This window comes from Petaurus breviceps, unplaced genomic scaffold (genome assembly GCF_028583685.1).
Source record: "Petaurus breviceps papuanus isolate PSGF00001 unplaced genomic scaffold, PetGlider_PUasm1.0 90784, whole genome shotgun sequence".
NCBI classification, from domain to species: Eukaryota; Metazoa; Chordata; class Mammalia; order Diprotodontia; family Petauridae; genus Petaurus; species Petaurus breviceps.
This window is the reverse complement of record NW_027187345.1, coordinates 13,258,094-13,274,414: the sequence shown is the minus strand read 5'-3', so window position 1 is coordinate 13,274,414 and position 16,321 is coordinate 13,258,094. Positions and strand designations below refer to the sequence as shown.

General features: G+C 37.1%; 1 protein-coding gene across 1 annotated transcript in view; it reads left to right on the top strand.

The window, feature by feature from the left end:
* Nucleotides 1-13,089: 13,089 nt before the first annotated feature.
* Nucleotides 13,090-16,321, top strand: part of GRM1 (glutamate metabotropic receptor 1) — a 294,731-nt gene continuing 291,499 nt past the window's right edge. Inside the window, exons 1-2 of the mRNA XM_069069743.1 lie at nt 13,090-13,126; nt 13,577-13,826. Coding sequence (XP_068925844.1) covers nt 13,090-13,126; nt 13,577-13,826 — 287 coding nt within the window. The remainder of the gene's footprint in view (nt 13,127-13,576; nt 13,827-16,321) is intronic.

The window sequence follows — 16,321 nt, the reverse complement described above, 5'->3', positions numbered from 1 at the left end:
GTGTGAAATGGGAAAACTGAACTAAAGGGTAGAAAAAGAAGAGAATAAAACGACATTTTAGGACATGACCAATGTGGTAATTTGTTTCACTTGACTGCATATTTGTTATGAAGGTTTTGCTTTTCTTTTCAGTGGAATAGGGTAAGGAGGTAAGAGGAGGAGAGCTAGGAGTCAGATTTTTAAAAATGACAAGAGCACTTTGGGAATTTACTCAGATAAACCCCAGATCTGTATATGTAACCCCTCTTTTGCTCCTGATCTCTCGTAACAATCCGATTTCCCTATTGAACATCTCCAAATGGACATCCTGTAGGCATATAAACTTTATTTTCCTTCCTTCCCTTCTTTATAACTTCCTATTTTTGTCAAGGGTACCATCATACTTACAGTTACCCAGATTGTAACCTTAGAATCATCATTGACTTCTTCCTTTTCCTCGTGGGACCTACACATCCAATTGCTACACATCCAGTTGCTAGGTCTTTCAATTCCACTTTTACAATATATCTCATGACTGTTCCCTTCTGTCTACTCACTCCTAGTTCAGCTCTTTATCACTTTTTTCCTGGACTATTGCAATAGCCTAAGTTATCTTCCTGCATTCGTTCTCTCCCCTTTCCAATCTGCTCCCTAGACAGCTGCCACATTGATGTGGCACATCCTTGCTCAAAAGTGTTCAGTGCTTCTCTCTTGCCTGTAGGATAAAATATAAAGTCTTTTGCTTGGCTTCTGAAGTCCTTCATGATTTCACTCCAGCCTACATTTTCAGATCTATTACATATTACTTTCCTTCATATTATACAACTTATGTTCTGGTCAAGCTGGCCCAATTTGCTATTCTTTACTCAGTGTATTTCATCTACTCCCTTTCTGCCTTTATACACACCTAGAATGCCCTTCATCCTCATGGAATTTTTGGCTTTCTTTAAGGCCCAGCATAGGTGCTAGTATCTATGAGAAGGTTATCCTGAAACCTCCCTGTGCCTTATATGTAGCTCACAAAATTATGCACTGTGTCTATATAATATATATATATATATTTATATTTAAATGTTTCCCTTTGTTTCTGGGTTGTTGAGGGAGTTTGGGGGGGGGGTTAAATGGGGACTGTTGTTTTATAAAAAAAAAGCCAAAACCAACTACTTGTGTTAAATATTTGGAGAAATTTTCATAGCTCAAATCAAAGAGCAGAAATTTTCATAGTGGTTTTTAGGGGTTAGGATGGTGACAGTGACATCATGTCAGGTATTCCCACTTCACAGGTAGGCATGCTCCACCACTAGAGGCCCACTCTACCTAAATAAAGAAACCTGAATCCCATAACATTCTAGGAATATATGTGTGTGTGTGTGTGTGTGTGTGTGTGTGTGTATAATATTTGATTTTTGAGTACACATTGCTTCTTCTTCAATAGAATGTGAATTTGAGGAGAGGGACTGGTTGATGTTTTGTTTTGCACGGTGTCTGGTACACAGGAGGTACTTAATGCTTGCTGAATGAATGTATACTTTTAGGGTCTTTTAGCTCTGGAGAAGAGAAGGCTGAAATACAACTTTTAAAGCATGAAGGGTTGCTATAAATGGGGTCATGGTCAGTTTTCTATTCTATAGAAATATGAGGAAAAGAAAATAGGGTTAGATTTCATCTTAAAGGATTTAGGTTAACCATAAGGATTTTCAAGCAACAATGGTTAAATACTGTTTCCAGAGGAGATTATGGAATATCTTTCACTGGAATATCTTTTAAATGTGAATTAATTCTTAACCTTTCAGAGACTTGCTTGGAAGGAGGGAGTTTAATGGAAGTGATTTCTGCCAGTGATTGGCTGGTGACCTCAGCTGAGGAGTAGTAAAGAATTATGGGGGAGTTTGAAACAACTTTTAAATGCTTAAAATAGAAAAGGAAATACAGGTGAGTCAGGGAAATAGGAAAAATTAGGACAAAACCTAGGTAAATCAGATAAAATGGGAAAGAAAGGGAATTTCCTAGTTTTTAAGAAATAAAAATTCCAAATATTCTTTTGTGTTTAAGATTACTCTTTGGGAAAGAATATGGAGTGATGACAGAGGGAAATACAGGATATGTAAAAACAAGAGATGCTAATGAAATTTTAATTAAAAAAATAAAAATTCCATCTTTAAGACCCAAACTAAAACATTGGAATATCATATACCTTGGATTTTTTTTTTGGAGTCATATCTTACTTCTAGGAACTTAATCTATAGACCTGAGCTGAAATTTGAAAAAAAATCATTTTCCTCTAATTTTGACTCAGCATGAATGATCAAACTGTGAAGGTAAGCAATTTCAGAGGGAGAAAAAGACTTGATACCTAGAAGGTTATGGGATTCAGGTTTCTTTATTTAGGTAGAGTGGGCCCCTAGTGGTAGAGCATGCTTACCCATGAAGTGGGAATACCTGACATGATGTCGTTGTCACCACCTTAAAAACCACTAGGAAAATTTCTGCTCTTTGATTTGAGCTACAAAAATTTCTCCAAATATTTAACACAAGTAGTTGGTTTTGGCTTTTCATTTTATAAAACAACAGTCCCCATTTCCACCCCACCCCAAACCCCTCAACAACCAAGAAACAAAGGGAAACATTTAAATATAGACAAACCAGCAGGTGTATGGAGGAGGCATGGTGTTCAATGAGAAAAAGGAATAGGTTTTTGCAAGATAGAAAGGGGAAAGATGTTCCCTATTTCAGATTCTGTAATGCTTCTTTCTATTGAAAATCGTATAGCAAGGGCAGGATACTTGGCTCCATTGGCAATAGTCATAACTAGGTAATTTATAGTATCTATACATCCAGATAAAAACCTTAAATTTAAGAACATCATAGTGATCATTGTGGAAAATTCCACAGAACATTTGTCAGTAACCTAGATAACAAGTATCTGCATTCAATTTGAAGATCAAGTAACGCTGGTATTCAGCACATCACATTAGAAAATTATCCTACCTGGATATACTTCACCAGCTGAGTGATGAACAGATTAGAGTTTTTGTCATTGTACCCTAACAAATGAATGGAGTCTGAGGTCAGAACAAAATAAAAAAAACAGCACACATGTGGCTATCCAAGTTACCTCTATCCCCCTGTGTTAGCAACAATAGTAGATTCAGAATGGCAAATAGCCTCATCTTTCCCTTCTCAGCTCAGGAAGAAATCTCTTTGCTGAGAGCTTCTGTATACAAAATCTTTTCCTCATTCATTTCTCCCCTTTCTTTTGTTGCTTAAGCTAAAGACCGGCTGGGTACAGCAACAGAATCAAACATTTACTTTGGGGGAAATCATAGAGAGATAATTAAGAGAGTTAATCATCATAACAACTGGACACATGATAGAAAAGAGAAGTGATTACCAAATCATATGTTCTGTTTTTCCTTACTGCAAATAAGTCCTCAGAGGAGGACAGCTAGGATGGTGAAGGACCATGAGTTTGTACCTTTTATAAAAACAAACACAGATTGAAGTGAACAGAACCAGGAAAACAATCTATATTATAGCAACAACACTAAAAATAAACAACTTTGAAAAATCTGAGAACTCTAATCGATGCATTGATCAACCATTCTTCCAAAGGACCAATGATGAAGAAAGCTACCTTCTTCTGGCAGAGAGGTGAAGGACTAAAGATGAAGAATGAAACACACAATTTTGAACATGGCCAGCATGGGAATTTGTTTTGCTGGACTATCCATATTTGCTACAAGATTTTTGCTTTTCCTTTTCAGTGTTGGGAAGAAAAAATAAATGCTTATGATTGAAAAAGATTATTTGAAAAAGATTGGTCAAAGGAATTTAGTATGTTCAGTCTACAGAGTAAAGTATTATGGAATACAAGTTAGCTGTACTCAAGTATTTGAAGGATTGTCACATGGAAGATGGATCAGACTTATTTTTCTTGTTCTTAGAGGACAAAACCAGAAACCATGGTCAGAAGGTTCTAAGAGGCAAATTAAAGGTTTACCTAAGGGAAAATGTCTTATGAGTTAGAGCTAAGAATGAAATGAGATTCTTTGGTAGATAGTTGGCGGTTAGTTGGTAGATGGTTAAACAAATTCTAGATGACCAATTGCTAGGTATAGTGTTGAGGAGTTTTTTTAAGCCAGTTCAAGGGTTCTTAACCTTTTTAAAAAATCTTTTTTGGATGGGGGAAGGCAGGGCAATCAGGGTTCATTGACTTTCCCAAGGTTACACAGCTAGTAAGTAACCTTTCTTCTTTTTTTTTTTTTGACTGTATCATGCACCCCTTCGTCAGTCTGGTCAAGGATATGGACTTCTTATCAGAATGTTTTTAAGTATATAGAATGAAGCATGTGATTACAAAGAAAACCAATGATGATGAAATAAAATTATAAGAAATATTTTTAATAATTCATGGACTTACATTAAGAACCCTGATCTCTAAAGTCTATTCCAATTCTGAGATTCTGTAACTCTTATTATAACCCTCATATTGAAGTTTTTACTTTCCTTTTTTTCCTCTAAAAGCCACTGATAATGCTGTTATATATGAAATCTTAAAATCTATTAAACTTCCATGGAAAAATGCCCAACAGATTCAGAATATTCAAAGTCATCTAGTTCAATTTATCACTCAATGCCAACAGTTCTCCCAAAAAATCCCTGACATATGTCCATCCAGTTACAGCTTAAATATCTTCAGTGACAGATTAGAACATATTTTCTCATGAGGTAGCCTAGTCTGCCCTAGTCATTAGAAAATTCCTTATAATTTACACCAAATGAGCCTAGTTTACTTTTTGGAACAACACAGAACAACTCTGCCTTCCCCCAGAGTCTCTCTCCATATCATATTTTCTTTGTTTGTTTTTAAAGAGCATTATGGACATGACTCACAAGAAGTCTAATAGAATCGTTCCTGTTTTATGAAGAAGAAAGAAAAGGCAAATTCTAACATAGAATTACTGTAGTCAAAACCCCCTAGTGGCTTAGTGTCAGTAAAGAATGAAATCTGGGAGCTTCTGTCAGTTGAGAATTCATCTCCTGGTAACATAGTTAGCTATCATTTAAAGAATGATACTGGCATATCATCCACTTTCTCTAAGTTGTCTTTTCTAATATCTTTTTTTTAATGCTGTTTCCTGCTTGAGGCCAAGACAGGTAGCCCTCACAATTAACTCAGTTCAAATGAATCATGCTTATTGTATCATTGACCTTTCATTTCACACAATCATTTGTCACATTCATCATATCTCCTTTCATGCTTCATAGCCTTCTTACTCTGATTTATTTCTCCTAATGACTCAGTGCCCAATTTCCAATTTCTGGATAACTTAACTATTAAACTGTTCTATAAATGTGTACTGTACTTAGGGGGAAGGTGCCTTCTCTTGCTTCATCTTGAGTATTGACAGAAATAATTGCCATCACACAATTTTGCTCTCAAATCATTAAACGTACCAGTGCAGGACTATAAAAAATGTAAATGAATATTTATAGAGAACAACAGAATGGAGACAGTCCTTACCCAGTCAGCTTACCATCTATAGTCCTGGTTGCCTAGCATTTTAAAGATGATCATTTGGCATTTCAATTTTTTTTGTCTTTAATTTCATTTTAGACTCAAACACCAAAACACAAATACCAAATAGAGAAAAGAAACAAAAACATATCATAAACTTAAATATTGGAACTTAAATGCAAAGAAAGAAAAAAAGCAGGTCATGTGCATAGCAGAACATGAGAGGATTCAAAATATGTAACAATAAATTTTCATTTCAAGAAAGCCTGTATGATAAATAATACACATTGTGTTGAGAACCGTCCATCTTTTCTTTGCTTCTTTGTAAGTTTTCTTTTGTTCTCTGCTGTGCACTTTTTTGCTTTGTTCTTCCCTGCTAGCTCCCAGGTGGCTACAATAAGTTTGGGTATGTTTCTCTTTAGCTATAGATACATACATATACATAAACATATATACATACATATATAGACATACACTTTCCCAAACAAATTTTACTCCTGATCTTTGTTTTTATGTTTGTGTATATCTCTTGTTTCCTATCCCTCTTGCCTCCTCTATTTTATTTGTACTGGCTACCTTGCTCTCCTACTACTTGCTTACCCCCTTCCAAGGATCCCCTTCCCTATCCTACCATTCCCATAAATCTAAACACCCTTCTATACCACCCCACCTTTTGCCTCTTCCCTCACCCTCCCTCTAGAGATCCCTCCCTTGTCCTCTCCCACCTCCCTATGCCCCTACCATTTTATTTCTTCTGATTTTAGAAGACTTTTACACTCTTCTAAATATATATGTATTGTTCCCTCTTAAACTCATTCCTGATGAAAGTAGGTTACCAGAACTACCAGCCCTCCTCCACCATATAATTCCTCTGTATCGATTCTTCCTCTTGCACCTCATTTGCCAAAAAAAAAAAAAATAATCACTATTTTTAGCTGTTTCTAAATGGTATTATTTTTTAAATTTATGTCATACTCAGGTTTATCCCAATCTTTCTTATGAGCTATCCAATTATTAATAAGAATCTTAGATATACATTTTATATAGATAAAAAGTAATAGTCTGTTCTTATTGAATCCCTTATAATCAGTCTTTGATATGTACCTTATATTTCTTTTGGCTCTTGTATGTTAAATCTTCTATTAAGTTCAGGTTTTTTTTAACAAAGTCTTGAAACTCAGAGTTGATCAAATGTTCATTTTTTTTCATTCAAGATTATGCTGAACTTTGCTGGGTATGATATTTTTTTTCTCTCTTTTTTTATTTTTTGGTTTATATCATTCATTTCTACAAGATTTTCAGTTACAAATTTTCTCCCATTTTTCCTCTACCCACCACCCCAAAACAGCGATCCCACTGAATATCCCCTCCCTCAATCTGCTCTCTCCCATATCTTCCCCCATACTCTCTCCAACTTTCCAATAGGGCATAGTGGATTCTCTATGCCCCAGTGCCTGTATATCTTATTTCCCAGTTACATGTAAAATAATAATAATAATAACAACAATATATTTAAACATTTGATTTTAAAACTTTGAATTCCAGATTCTTTCCCTTCCTCCCTCATCATCCACCCTTACTGGGAAAATAAACAATTCAATATAGGTTGTACATGTGTAGCTATGCAAAACATTTCCATAGTGGATATACTGTGAAAGACTAACTATATTTCCCTCCATCCTATCCTGCCCCCCACTTGTTCTATTCTCTGTTTTAACTCCATCCCTTTTCAAAATTAGGTGGTTCCAACTACCCTTCCCCCAACCTGCCCTCCCTTCCATTATCCCCCCTCTCATCCTCTTCCCCTCTACTCTCCTGTAGGGTGAGATACCTTATTTACTGTGTATGTCATTCCCACCCTAAGTCAAATTCAATGAGAGTAAGGTTGACTCATTCCCTTGTGTCCTCCTGTTCTTCCCCTCTATTGTAACAGTTTTCCCTTGCTTCTTCTATATAAGATATTTTACCCCATTCTGTCTCTCCTCATCTCCTCTCATTATATTCCCCTCTCACCTCTTAATTTCACCTTTTAAGTATCATCCCTTCCTATTAAATTTGTCTTGTGACCTCTGTCTATGTATACCTATACATATATATATACACATATACATATACCCTCCTATATAGACATATATGTATGTATACATATATACATACACACATTTTTATTCACTTCAACTATTCTCATACTGAGGAAAGTTTCATAAGCTACAATTATCATTTTTCCATGTAGGAATGTAAATAGTTCAACTCTGATAAATTCCTTATGATTTTTCCCTGTTTACCTTCTCATGCTTCTTGTATCCGAGTGTCAAATTTTCTATTCAACTCTGGTTTTTTCATCAAGAATGTTTGAAAGTCCTCTATTCCATTGAATGACCATATTTTCCTCTGAACCATGATACTCAGTTTTGCTGGGTAGTTGATTCTTGGTTTTTTTTTTTAAGCAATTGGGGTTAAGTAACTTGCTCAAGGTTACACGGACAGTTATTTCTGGGTGGGTGCCAAGCGTCTGAGCCCGGACTCAATCCCAGGTCATCCCGACTCTGGGGCCAGTGCTCCCACTCACTGAGCCACCTGGCCACCCCTGATTCTTGGTTTTAATCCCAGCTCTTTTTACCTATGGAATATCATATTACAAGCCCTTCAATCCCTCATTGTAGAACCTGCCAGATACTGTGTTATCCTGATTGTTTCCACAATATTCAAATTGTTTCTTACTGGCTGCTTGTAATATTTTATCCTTGATCTGGGGACTCCAGAACCTGGCTATAATATTCCTAGGAGTTTTCTTTTTGGGATTTTTTTCAGGAGGTGATTGGTGGATTCTTTCAACCTCTATTTTGCCCTCTGGTACTAAAACACCAGGGCAGTTTTCCTTGAGGATTTCTTGGAGGATCATTTATTTCTTTGATCATAGCACTCAGGTAGTCCAATAATTTTTAAATTATCTCTCCTGGATCTATTTTCCAGGTCCATGGTTTTTCCAGTGAGATATTTCACATTGTCTTCTATTCTTTCATTTGTTTGGATCTGTTTAACAGCATCTTGATTTCTCATAAAGTCACTAGCTTCCATTTGCTCCAATCTAATTCTGAAGGAATTATTCTCCTCAATGAGCTTTTGAGATTCTTTTTCCATCTGACAAATTCAGCTTTTTTAGGCATTCTTCTCCTCATTGCCTTTTTGAGCCTCGTTTGCCATTTTAGTTAGTCTATTTTTTAAGGTGTTATTTTCCTCAGTCAGGCTGTTGACTCTCATTTCATAATTTTCTTGCATTGTTCTCATTTCTCTTCCCAATTTTTCCTCCACTTCTCTTATCTGCTTCTTCAGGTCCTCTATGGCCTATTACCAGCTTGTATTTTCCTTTGAAACTTTTGGTGCAGGAGTTCTGACTTTACTGTCTTCCTCCTGTTCCATGCTCTGATCCTTTTTGTCCCCAAAATAGGAGTCTAATGTTGGGTTCTTCTGTTTACTTTGTTTCCTTTGCCTGGTCATGTTGCCACTCAATTACTTGACTTTTGAGCTTTTTGCCACAGTAGGACTCTGCTATCAGACAGGGGAGCTTCATACCAAATGCTGGGGTTTTCTCAGCTGCCAGAGGTATTAGTTGGCTGTGCTCTCTGAAGCCTCCACACACTCTGGCAAGCTGGACACACACCCCAGGACCTCCACCCTAGACTGCAATCCAGATCCAAGGAGGTTAAAGCAAGAGCAAATACCCCTCAGACTGATTGTTTGGTCCCCCTACACTCTGCAGGCCAGGAGCTGAAGTTGCCAGTGGGTGTGGCTGCACAGCTAAGGGGGCAAAAGCCAACACACTCCCAACTACTGGGTCCCAAAATCCACAGTGCACTGACCTCTCACTTTGTCCTCAGCATCTATGTGTTGATAATTCTGGACTTCCACAGCTGTTGCTGATCTGGAGTCCCTCGGGCCGGCAGCTGGTCAGGTCTGCCCTGGGGCTAAAACCTTGATGTGGAGCTGGGCTCCTCTCCCAGAGTGCTGCACTGGCTGATTCCTGCTGGTTTGCTGGGCTGTCCTCAGTGGGAGGTTAGCTTCTCTGTGTCATTTTGTGGATTCTGTAGCTCCAAAGTTTGTTCAGAGTCCCCTTTTACATGCATTGGGGAAGGTGGAAGCTGGAGCCGTGCGGAGAACTGCTTCTACTCCGCCATCTTGACTCCACCCCCCTTGTTCCCCTATTCATATTTATTTTTACCTGAACTTTATTCTCCCTAAAGTGCTATTTTATCTCTTTTGTGGGGGAAGATCTTGAGAGCTTGGAATTTTCTGACCTATTCCGTCATCTTCTCAGAATCATCTCTCATTTCATTTTTAAAATAAATTATTTGGCATACCTTTGGACAAAGGAAGAATGAGTTGAAATGTAAGAGATAACTGATGAAAACATAGTTGTTTGACAGTGGAAAAATATGTGAGTACTGAAAAGAAATATCAACAGGATTTGAACACATGACCAGATGTATCACATTAGCCACCAGATGGAGCCCCTATTGTGTAGTGAATCATCATCAACTTTGTGAGAGTTCAAGGAGAAATTGCTTGGAAAACTTAACTGATGGCACTTGCTTCTCAACATTATTCATAGAGGAGATTATGACACAGACTCATTTTATTTTGTAGCTGGTTAATTTAATGACAGTTAAAAAAAAAAAAAACTTTGGCTGCCGTGATATTACAAATCAATCTACTTTAAGTAAATCTTTTATCAGTCTTGTTGGATTGTAACCAAATTTCTGTACCTAACCCATGGCCAGGTCAATATATCTCATAAAGCTTCATCAATCTTTTCTGACAAATTTCTTTCTCCTTTGTTTTTCTACTTTGGATACACGTTTTCAATATTTTTATTCTTGTCTCATCTCTTTAGACATAGCTATCTCTACATCAACATCAGACTCTTTATTTTCTTTCCGAATATCCTTTAGGGATTTCTATTTTCATTTGTCTGTTAAGTGTCTCATACATTTAAGGTCTAATCTCTTATTCATTTCTAGAATATCTACAAGAGTATTTGCAACCTATGATTTGTGATTGGGTTTATTTCAAGTTTTCTAATGCTCTGTGCTACCTGAAAATATAATATCCACAACTCAAATCTTCAACAATATTGAGCTCAGAAGATTCCATTTCTAAATACCGTGGTACTTGGAATTATTGTTTAATTTCTCTTTGTCACTTGTGTTCTCTTTGTACCTCTCTTCTCCTCCCCACCTCCACAAGAACCCCATAAATGCCACATTCCATTTATGTCTCTTTACATTTACTTTTGGACATTTCCTCTTGCCTGGAAAATGTCTCTCCTCACCTACCACACTACATCTCTCACCTCTTCTATTCATACATAGATCTGAATCTTCTTTTCAAGGATTAGCTTAAGTGAGCACTATACTAGGCACACTTACTAGCTTTTATATAATGCTTTATGGCTTTGAAAGTGTTTTCACAAGTATTGCCTCATGCTATTTTCGCAACAAACTTGAGAGATAGGTGCTATTATTATGTCCATTTTACAAATGAGAATTCTGAGGCAGCAGAGGTTAAATGACTTGCCCAAGGTCCCACAAATAAGTAACTTAGTAAATGCCTGAGGCCATATTTGAACTCAAGATTTCTGATTCCAAGTCCAGGACTCTATCCATTGTGCCACCGAGATACCTTTGAATAGGAAAAATAGCAATAGTCAACAAATAGCAAGCAGTCTCAATAGACTGACATGTTCTCAGCATCCCTTCTTTGATCCACCACAATTCCTTTATTTGCTCATTATATGTACTACCTTTCATATTAGACTTCCCAAACAGTTGAGAATTACAAATTGAAATATCATGGAATTGAGTTTCATACACTATCACCATCAAATATCACTTATGTATTGAGCTTTTTGTTTTAGACAATATACCAGGCAAATGACATGTTCTGCTAGAACATGAAACAGCTAGGGAACATAGTAAATAGATGGATGGAATTGGTGCCAGGAAGACCTGAGGGTAAATTTGGCATTAGACACTATCTGTGTGATCCTGGGCAAATCACATAGCCTCTGTGTGCCTCAGTTTCTTCATCTGTGAAATGAGGGAATTGGATTTTATGGCTCCCAAGATCCTTTCTAGCTCTAACTCCACAAGTTCTTAAATACAATTTTCCAACTTATGCATTTAATAATGAAAGCTCCAATTCCACATTAAAATATACCTCATGTGCTTTGTAAACCTTTAAGTAATATATAATGTGAGTTATTTCCATTTATTTTTTTCCTACTAGACTCTAAACTTCACAAGTGTTAAGACCAGATCTCATGTAAACTTTTTATCTTCCCTTACCCTAATGTAGTTTTTTTTTGTGGGATATAAGTTGAAAGTTAAATGATTCTTGAAATAAATTGAATTCCTACCATGCGCCTTTGCTGACCCCTTGTAATGGGAATGGGAATTTGAATATCTTCCCTGCCCCTTAATAGACCTAGGGGAGAGTTTGAAGACCTCCCCACCCCCTGAAATACTGTCTTTTCTTTTTAATTAATCAATAAACATTCATTAAGGACCTACTATGTGCCAGGCACTATTCTAGGTACTGGAGATACAAAAACAAAAATGAAACAGTTCCTAGTCTTGAGAAGCTTACCATTCTATTGGTTGACATAATATGCACATAAATAAGCATATGAAGTACATACAAAACAGTTAAAAAAATTAAATTATCTTCTCTAATTGTCCAAATTCTACCCAGTCCTCAAGATTTCATCTGTGATATCTCTTTTGGACCAGAGCGATCTCTCACTGATATCTCAGAAATCTCAAAACATTTAAAATCTAGACAAAGACATTTATTTTATACCCTTATATATTTAAATGTCATTTAATATGCCTATCTTTTCTTATCAAACAATCATTTTCATTTAGTGAGTCATGAGAATATACTTTACAACTGTAAATACAATGGCAGCTTTCAAATATCTGATGGACTGTCATTTGGAAGAGAGATAAAACTTGTTCTGGCTGGCCTCAGAGGTCAGCACTAGGAACAATGGCTGAAAGTTACCAAGAGGCAGATTTATGTCATGAAAAGCTTCCTAATAATTTGGATTGTTTAAAATCATCTAAAAATTATCTAAAAGTGAAATGATCTGCTTGGAGTTGTGCCATGAGTTCCCCATCCTTTCAGATTTTCAAGTGGAAACTGAAGACCAAGCACTTTGGGGGAATGTCGTGGAAAGGCTTTTGTTCCAAGGATAGCTTTGACCAATTAGTCTCTTAGGTGACTTCCAACTCTGAGGTTCTGGAATCAGTGGAACCTATTCCATTTGAAAAATTTTTAATTTATGGAATAAGACAAGCATTTCCATAACATAGTGCATGAAAAAAGATGTTTGTTTATGAAACTGCAAATTTACTATGTACAACTTGCTATTCCTTTCAAATATACAACAAAATTAGCATGCAAATCTCTTTTTCTTCTCTTCCCCTGCCCCCCAACCTAGAGATGGCTACCATTAGACACAAATAGGTGTGTGTATGTATATATATATGTAAAATTATTCTATATATCTACTTATGTCATAAAAATGGGGCATGAAAGGAAGAATTAATACAGAGGAAGCAGATGGGGGTAGAGGGCTGGTAATATTGGATATAAATAACTCTCATCTGGGTTGAAAAGGAAATGACATATACATCTGAAGAGGTTTAGGAGTATTCTGAACCTATTCCATTTTCAGACAATCAATCAATTGCACATTTATCATAACTTTGCTATGGGCCAGACACTGTTCTAAGCACTGGGGATACAAAGGAAGGCAAAAAATGTCCCTCCCCTCAAGGAGCTCATATTCTAACATGAGAGACAACATGTAACTAAATATATACACGCACAAGATCTATACAGAATAGAAGGAAAGTCATCTCAGAGAGATGGCACAGGGAGGAGAGAGGGAAGGTTGGGGAAACTAGGAGAAGGTAATATTTGAGATGAGTCTTCAAGGAAGCCAGAGTCAGAAGTGAGGGGGGTAGAGCTTAGTACTATACTGCTTATAAACACTTATCATTTATTTTTAATTAGGAAACTATGGGGAAAGTGGAATGGATGCTTTCAAAGAGTTGGCTGCCCAGGAAGGCCTATGCATTGCTCACTCAGACAAAATCTATAGCAATTCTGGGGAGAAAAGCTTCGATCGGCTTCTGCGCAAGCTCCGGGAGAGACTACCCAAGGCCAGAGTGGTGGTTTGTTTCTGTGAAGGAATGACGGTCAGAGGGCTTCTGAGTGCCATGAAACGTCTGGGAGTTGTAGGAGAGTTCTTACTCATTGGCAGGTAAGTCTCCTTCTTTTGAATTCATACATGTGCTACATATCTACATCTGCCTGGTTGTATTCATGACTCAGAAGGGGAGGGGGCAAACCCTGCTGAAATGTATGCATTGAAAGCATGGTTCTTCTCACCTATTTACCAGTGGTCTGCAATAAGAGTAATAAAATGGCAGAGATATAAATGACAATGTGGTAGAGCTATTTCTAGTAAAACAGGGGAAGTTGTTACTGTTGACTGTATGGTCTTAGGAAGCTATTGATATTTTTCTTAATGTAAGTTCTCATGAGTTCATACTGACAGAGTGAGCATGACACATGAATGTGTGCGTGTGTGTGTTTGTGTGTGTGTGTATGTGTGTGTGTGTGTGTTGTAGTGGGAGTGAGAGTGAAGGGTAAGGCAGAGGAGCCTGGGAAAGATTTATATTTCAAGTTCTGACATTTGAAAATGGTGCTGTATACAGGAAAGGGCAAAGCTGGACAATGGAAATGAACAAAGCAGAGAAAGCCTCTTGGTATGTTTAGGAGATAACAGTGGTATTGGTGGGATACCACTGTCAGTGGAGGGGAGAGGCTGGTAAAAGAGGGATTGTGTGTGTATTTGAATGTAGGAGTCCCTATTCTTTAATAGGGCGAAGTGTGTTCCACTAGAGATGTCTGTTTTTCTATGTGCATCATGTGTATTTAACAATGGTATTAACTATGGTATTTCTCTGGGTTTTAGATGAGTAGTTATCTTGATTTATCTTCCCACTTTTTAAAAATGAGAAAGCAACTGCTACTCTTATCCCGAGGAAGCACCATGGAGGTCGCCTCAATTAGAACTTGTCTTCTTCCTGTCAAACCACTATCACTAGATTTTGGAACTCCAATCCCAGCCCCCTTTCATTTCTTTGGACTTTCTTTTCATCTGGCAAATTTAATAGAGGCAAATCAGACACCAGGCTGTTGAACCTAAATTCCTCTTGTCGCAATTTAAGCTACTTTTCCTTCTTCCCTTCCAGTTGAACTTTTCTGGGAGGGACTGAGCTATGGATGGTGTAAATGTGGGTAGAGATCCAATGTCATTACCCTCAGAATACCTGAATATACCCCTTAAGGACAATATTATCAGACAAAAGGCCAGATTTTACTATCACTTTGACTGACCCCCTCAGCGAAATGGACCCCAGAACTCCACAGTCTAATTAAAGCTAGAGAGAGCAGATTTCCAAACGACCAGCTATGATTCAATGTGAATTTGGGTAGGATTGGAATATTAGCAGAACATCTCATAATTTTACATATGCAGCTTCTCCAACAACCAAATAAGAAACTCCGAAGAGAGCAGGCCTTTTAGAGGGAAACTTTATTTCTTTAATTGAGTGGAAAGGGAGTAATCAGGAGCACTATAGTGCTGTGCTCAGTGAAAACCCTTAATTTATCCATCAAGGCTATAGACAGCAGATACTCAGGCCTCATAATCACTTCAACCCTGTAATATGCATGTAGTAAGATTACTCTTATTAGAGGTACTTCTTGTTAAATGATCTTTTTTCAAGTTCAACCTTAAAAAAACATTAGTCAACCATGTAGAAATGCTTTTCTTAAATGTATCCCAAGAGGGTCTTCATCTAACTTTTAGGAAGCTTGTGTTGGAGGAAACATTAGAGCTTTCTTTGAAATATCTATGCCATAAAAAAGAAAATGCAGCTTTGAGTAATCCAAGCATGAATGACTAATTCCATCAACATTATTTTCTGGTGCACTACATATAGTACTAATAAGTTGTAAATATCTTAACATGTATCTTTCTTATTCAAGTGTATATATACTCTCTCATATGAAAACACCTGGAGGAAAGGACTTTTGCTCTCTATATAAGACTCTACCAAAGTGGGTAGAGTCTTATATAGAGAGCAAAAGTCCTTTCCTCCAGGTGTTTTCATATGATACACACACACACACACACACACACACTCACACACACATATAGTGGGTGTTTAATGAATGCTCCTATTTTGTCTGTTTCTAAGCATACAAGGGGTCATGCATGAGGGGTGGTGGGCTATTGTTTTCCATTTTCTCTGAGACAGTGGTTAAGTGACTTGGCCAGCATAACACAGGTAGTAAGCGTCTAGCCTAAGCTAAGTTTAGAGAGGCTCACCACATTTTTTTACTGAGGAAGGGAAAAGTAAGAAGTAGTTTAACCTATAAAGAGGAATTTGGGTTAGAAACTTATAAAACCTTCTGAATAAAAGCCAATCTCGTCTTCTGAATTTCCCTAACATTTTCTTTGTATTCATTGGATTGCACTTTTACATTGTACCTTCCATTATAGTTATTTGTACACAATGTTTTCTCACAAAGTGTTCCTCCATTGCCAATGTGCAGATGACCTGGGGTTCTCCAAGGTTGAATGAGGTCTGACAAAGTCTACAAAATTGGAATGGCTTAGTATGGTTCTAGTGAAAGATTGTGTGGTGTGTCTTTTGTCTGTGAACTACTACTCCTATTCCTACT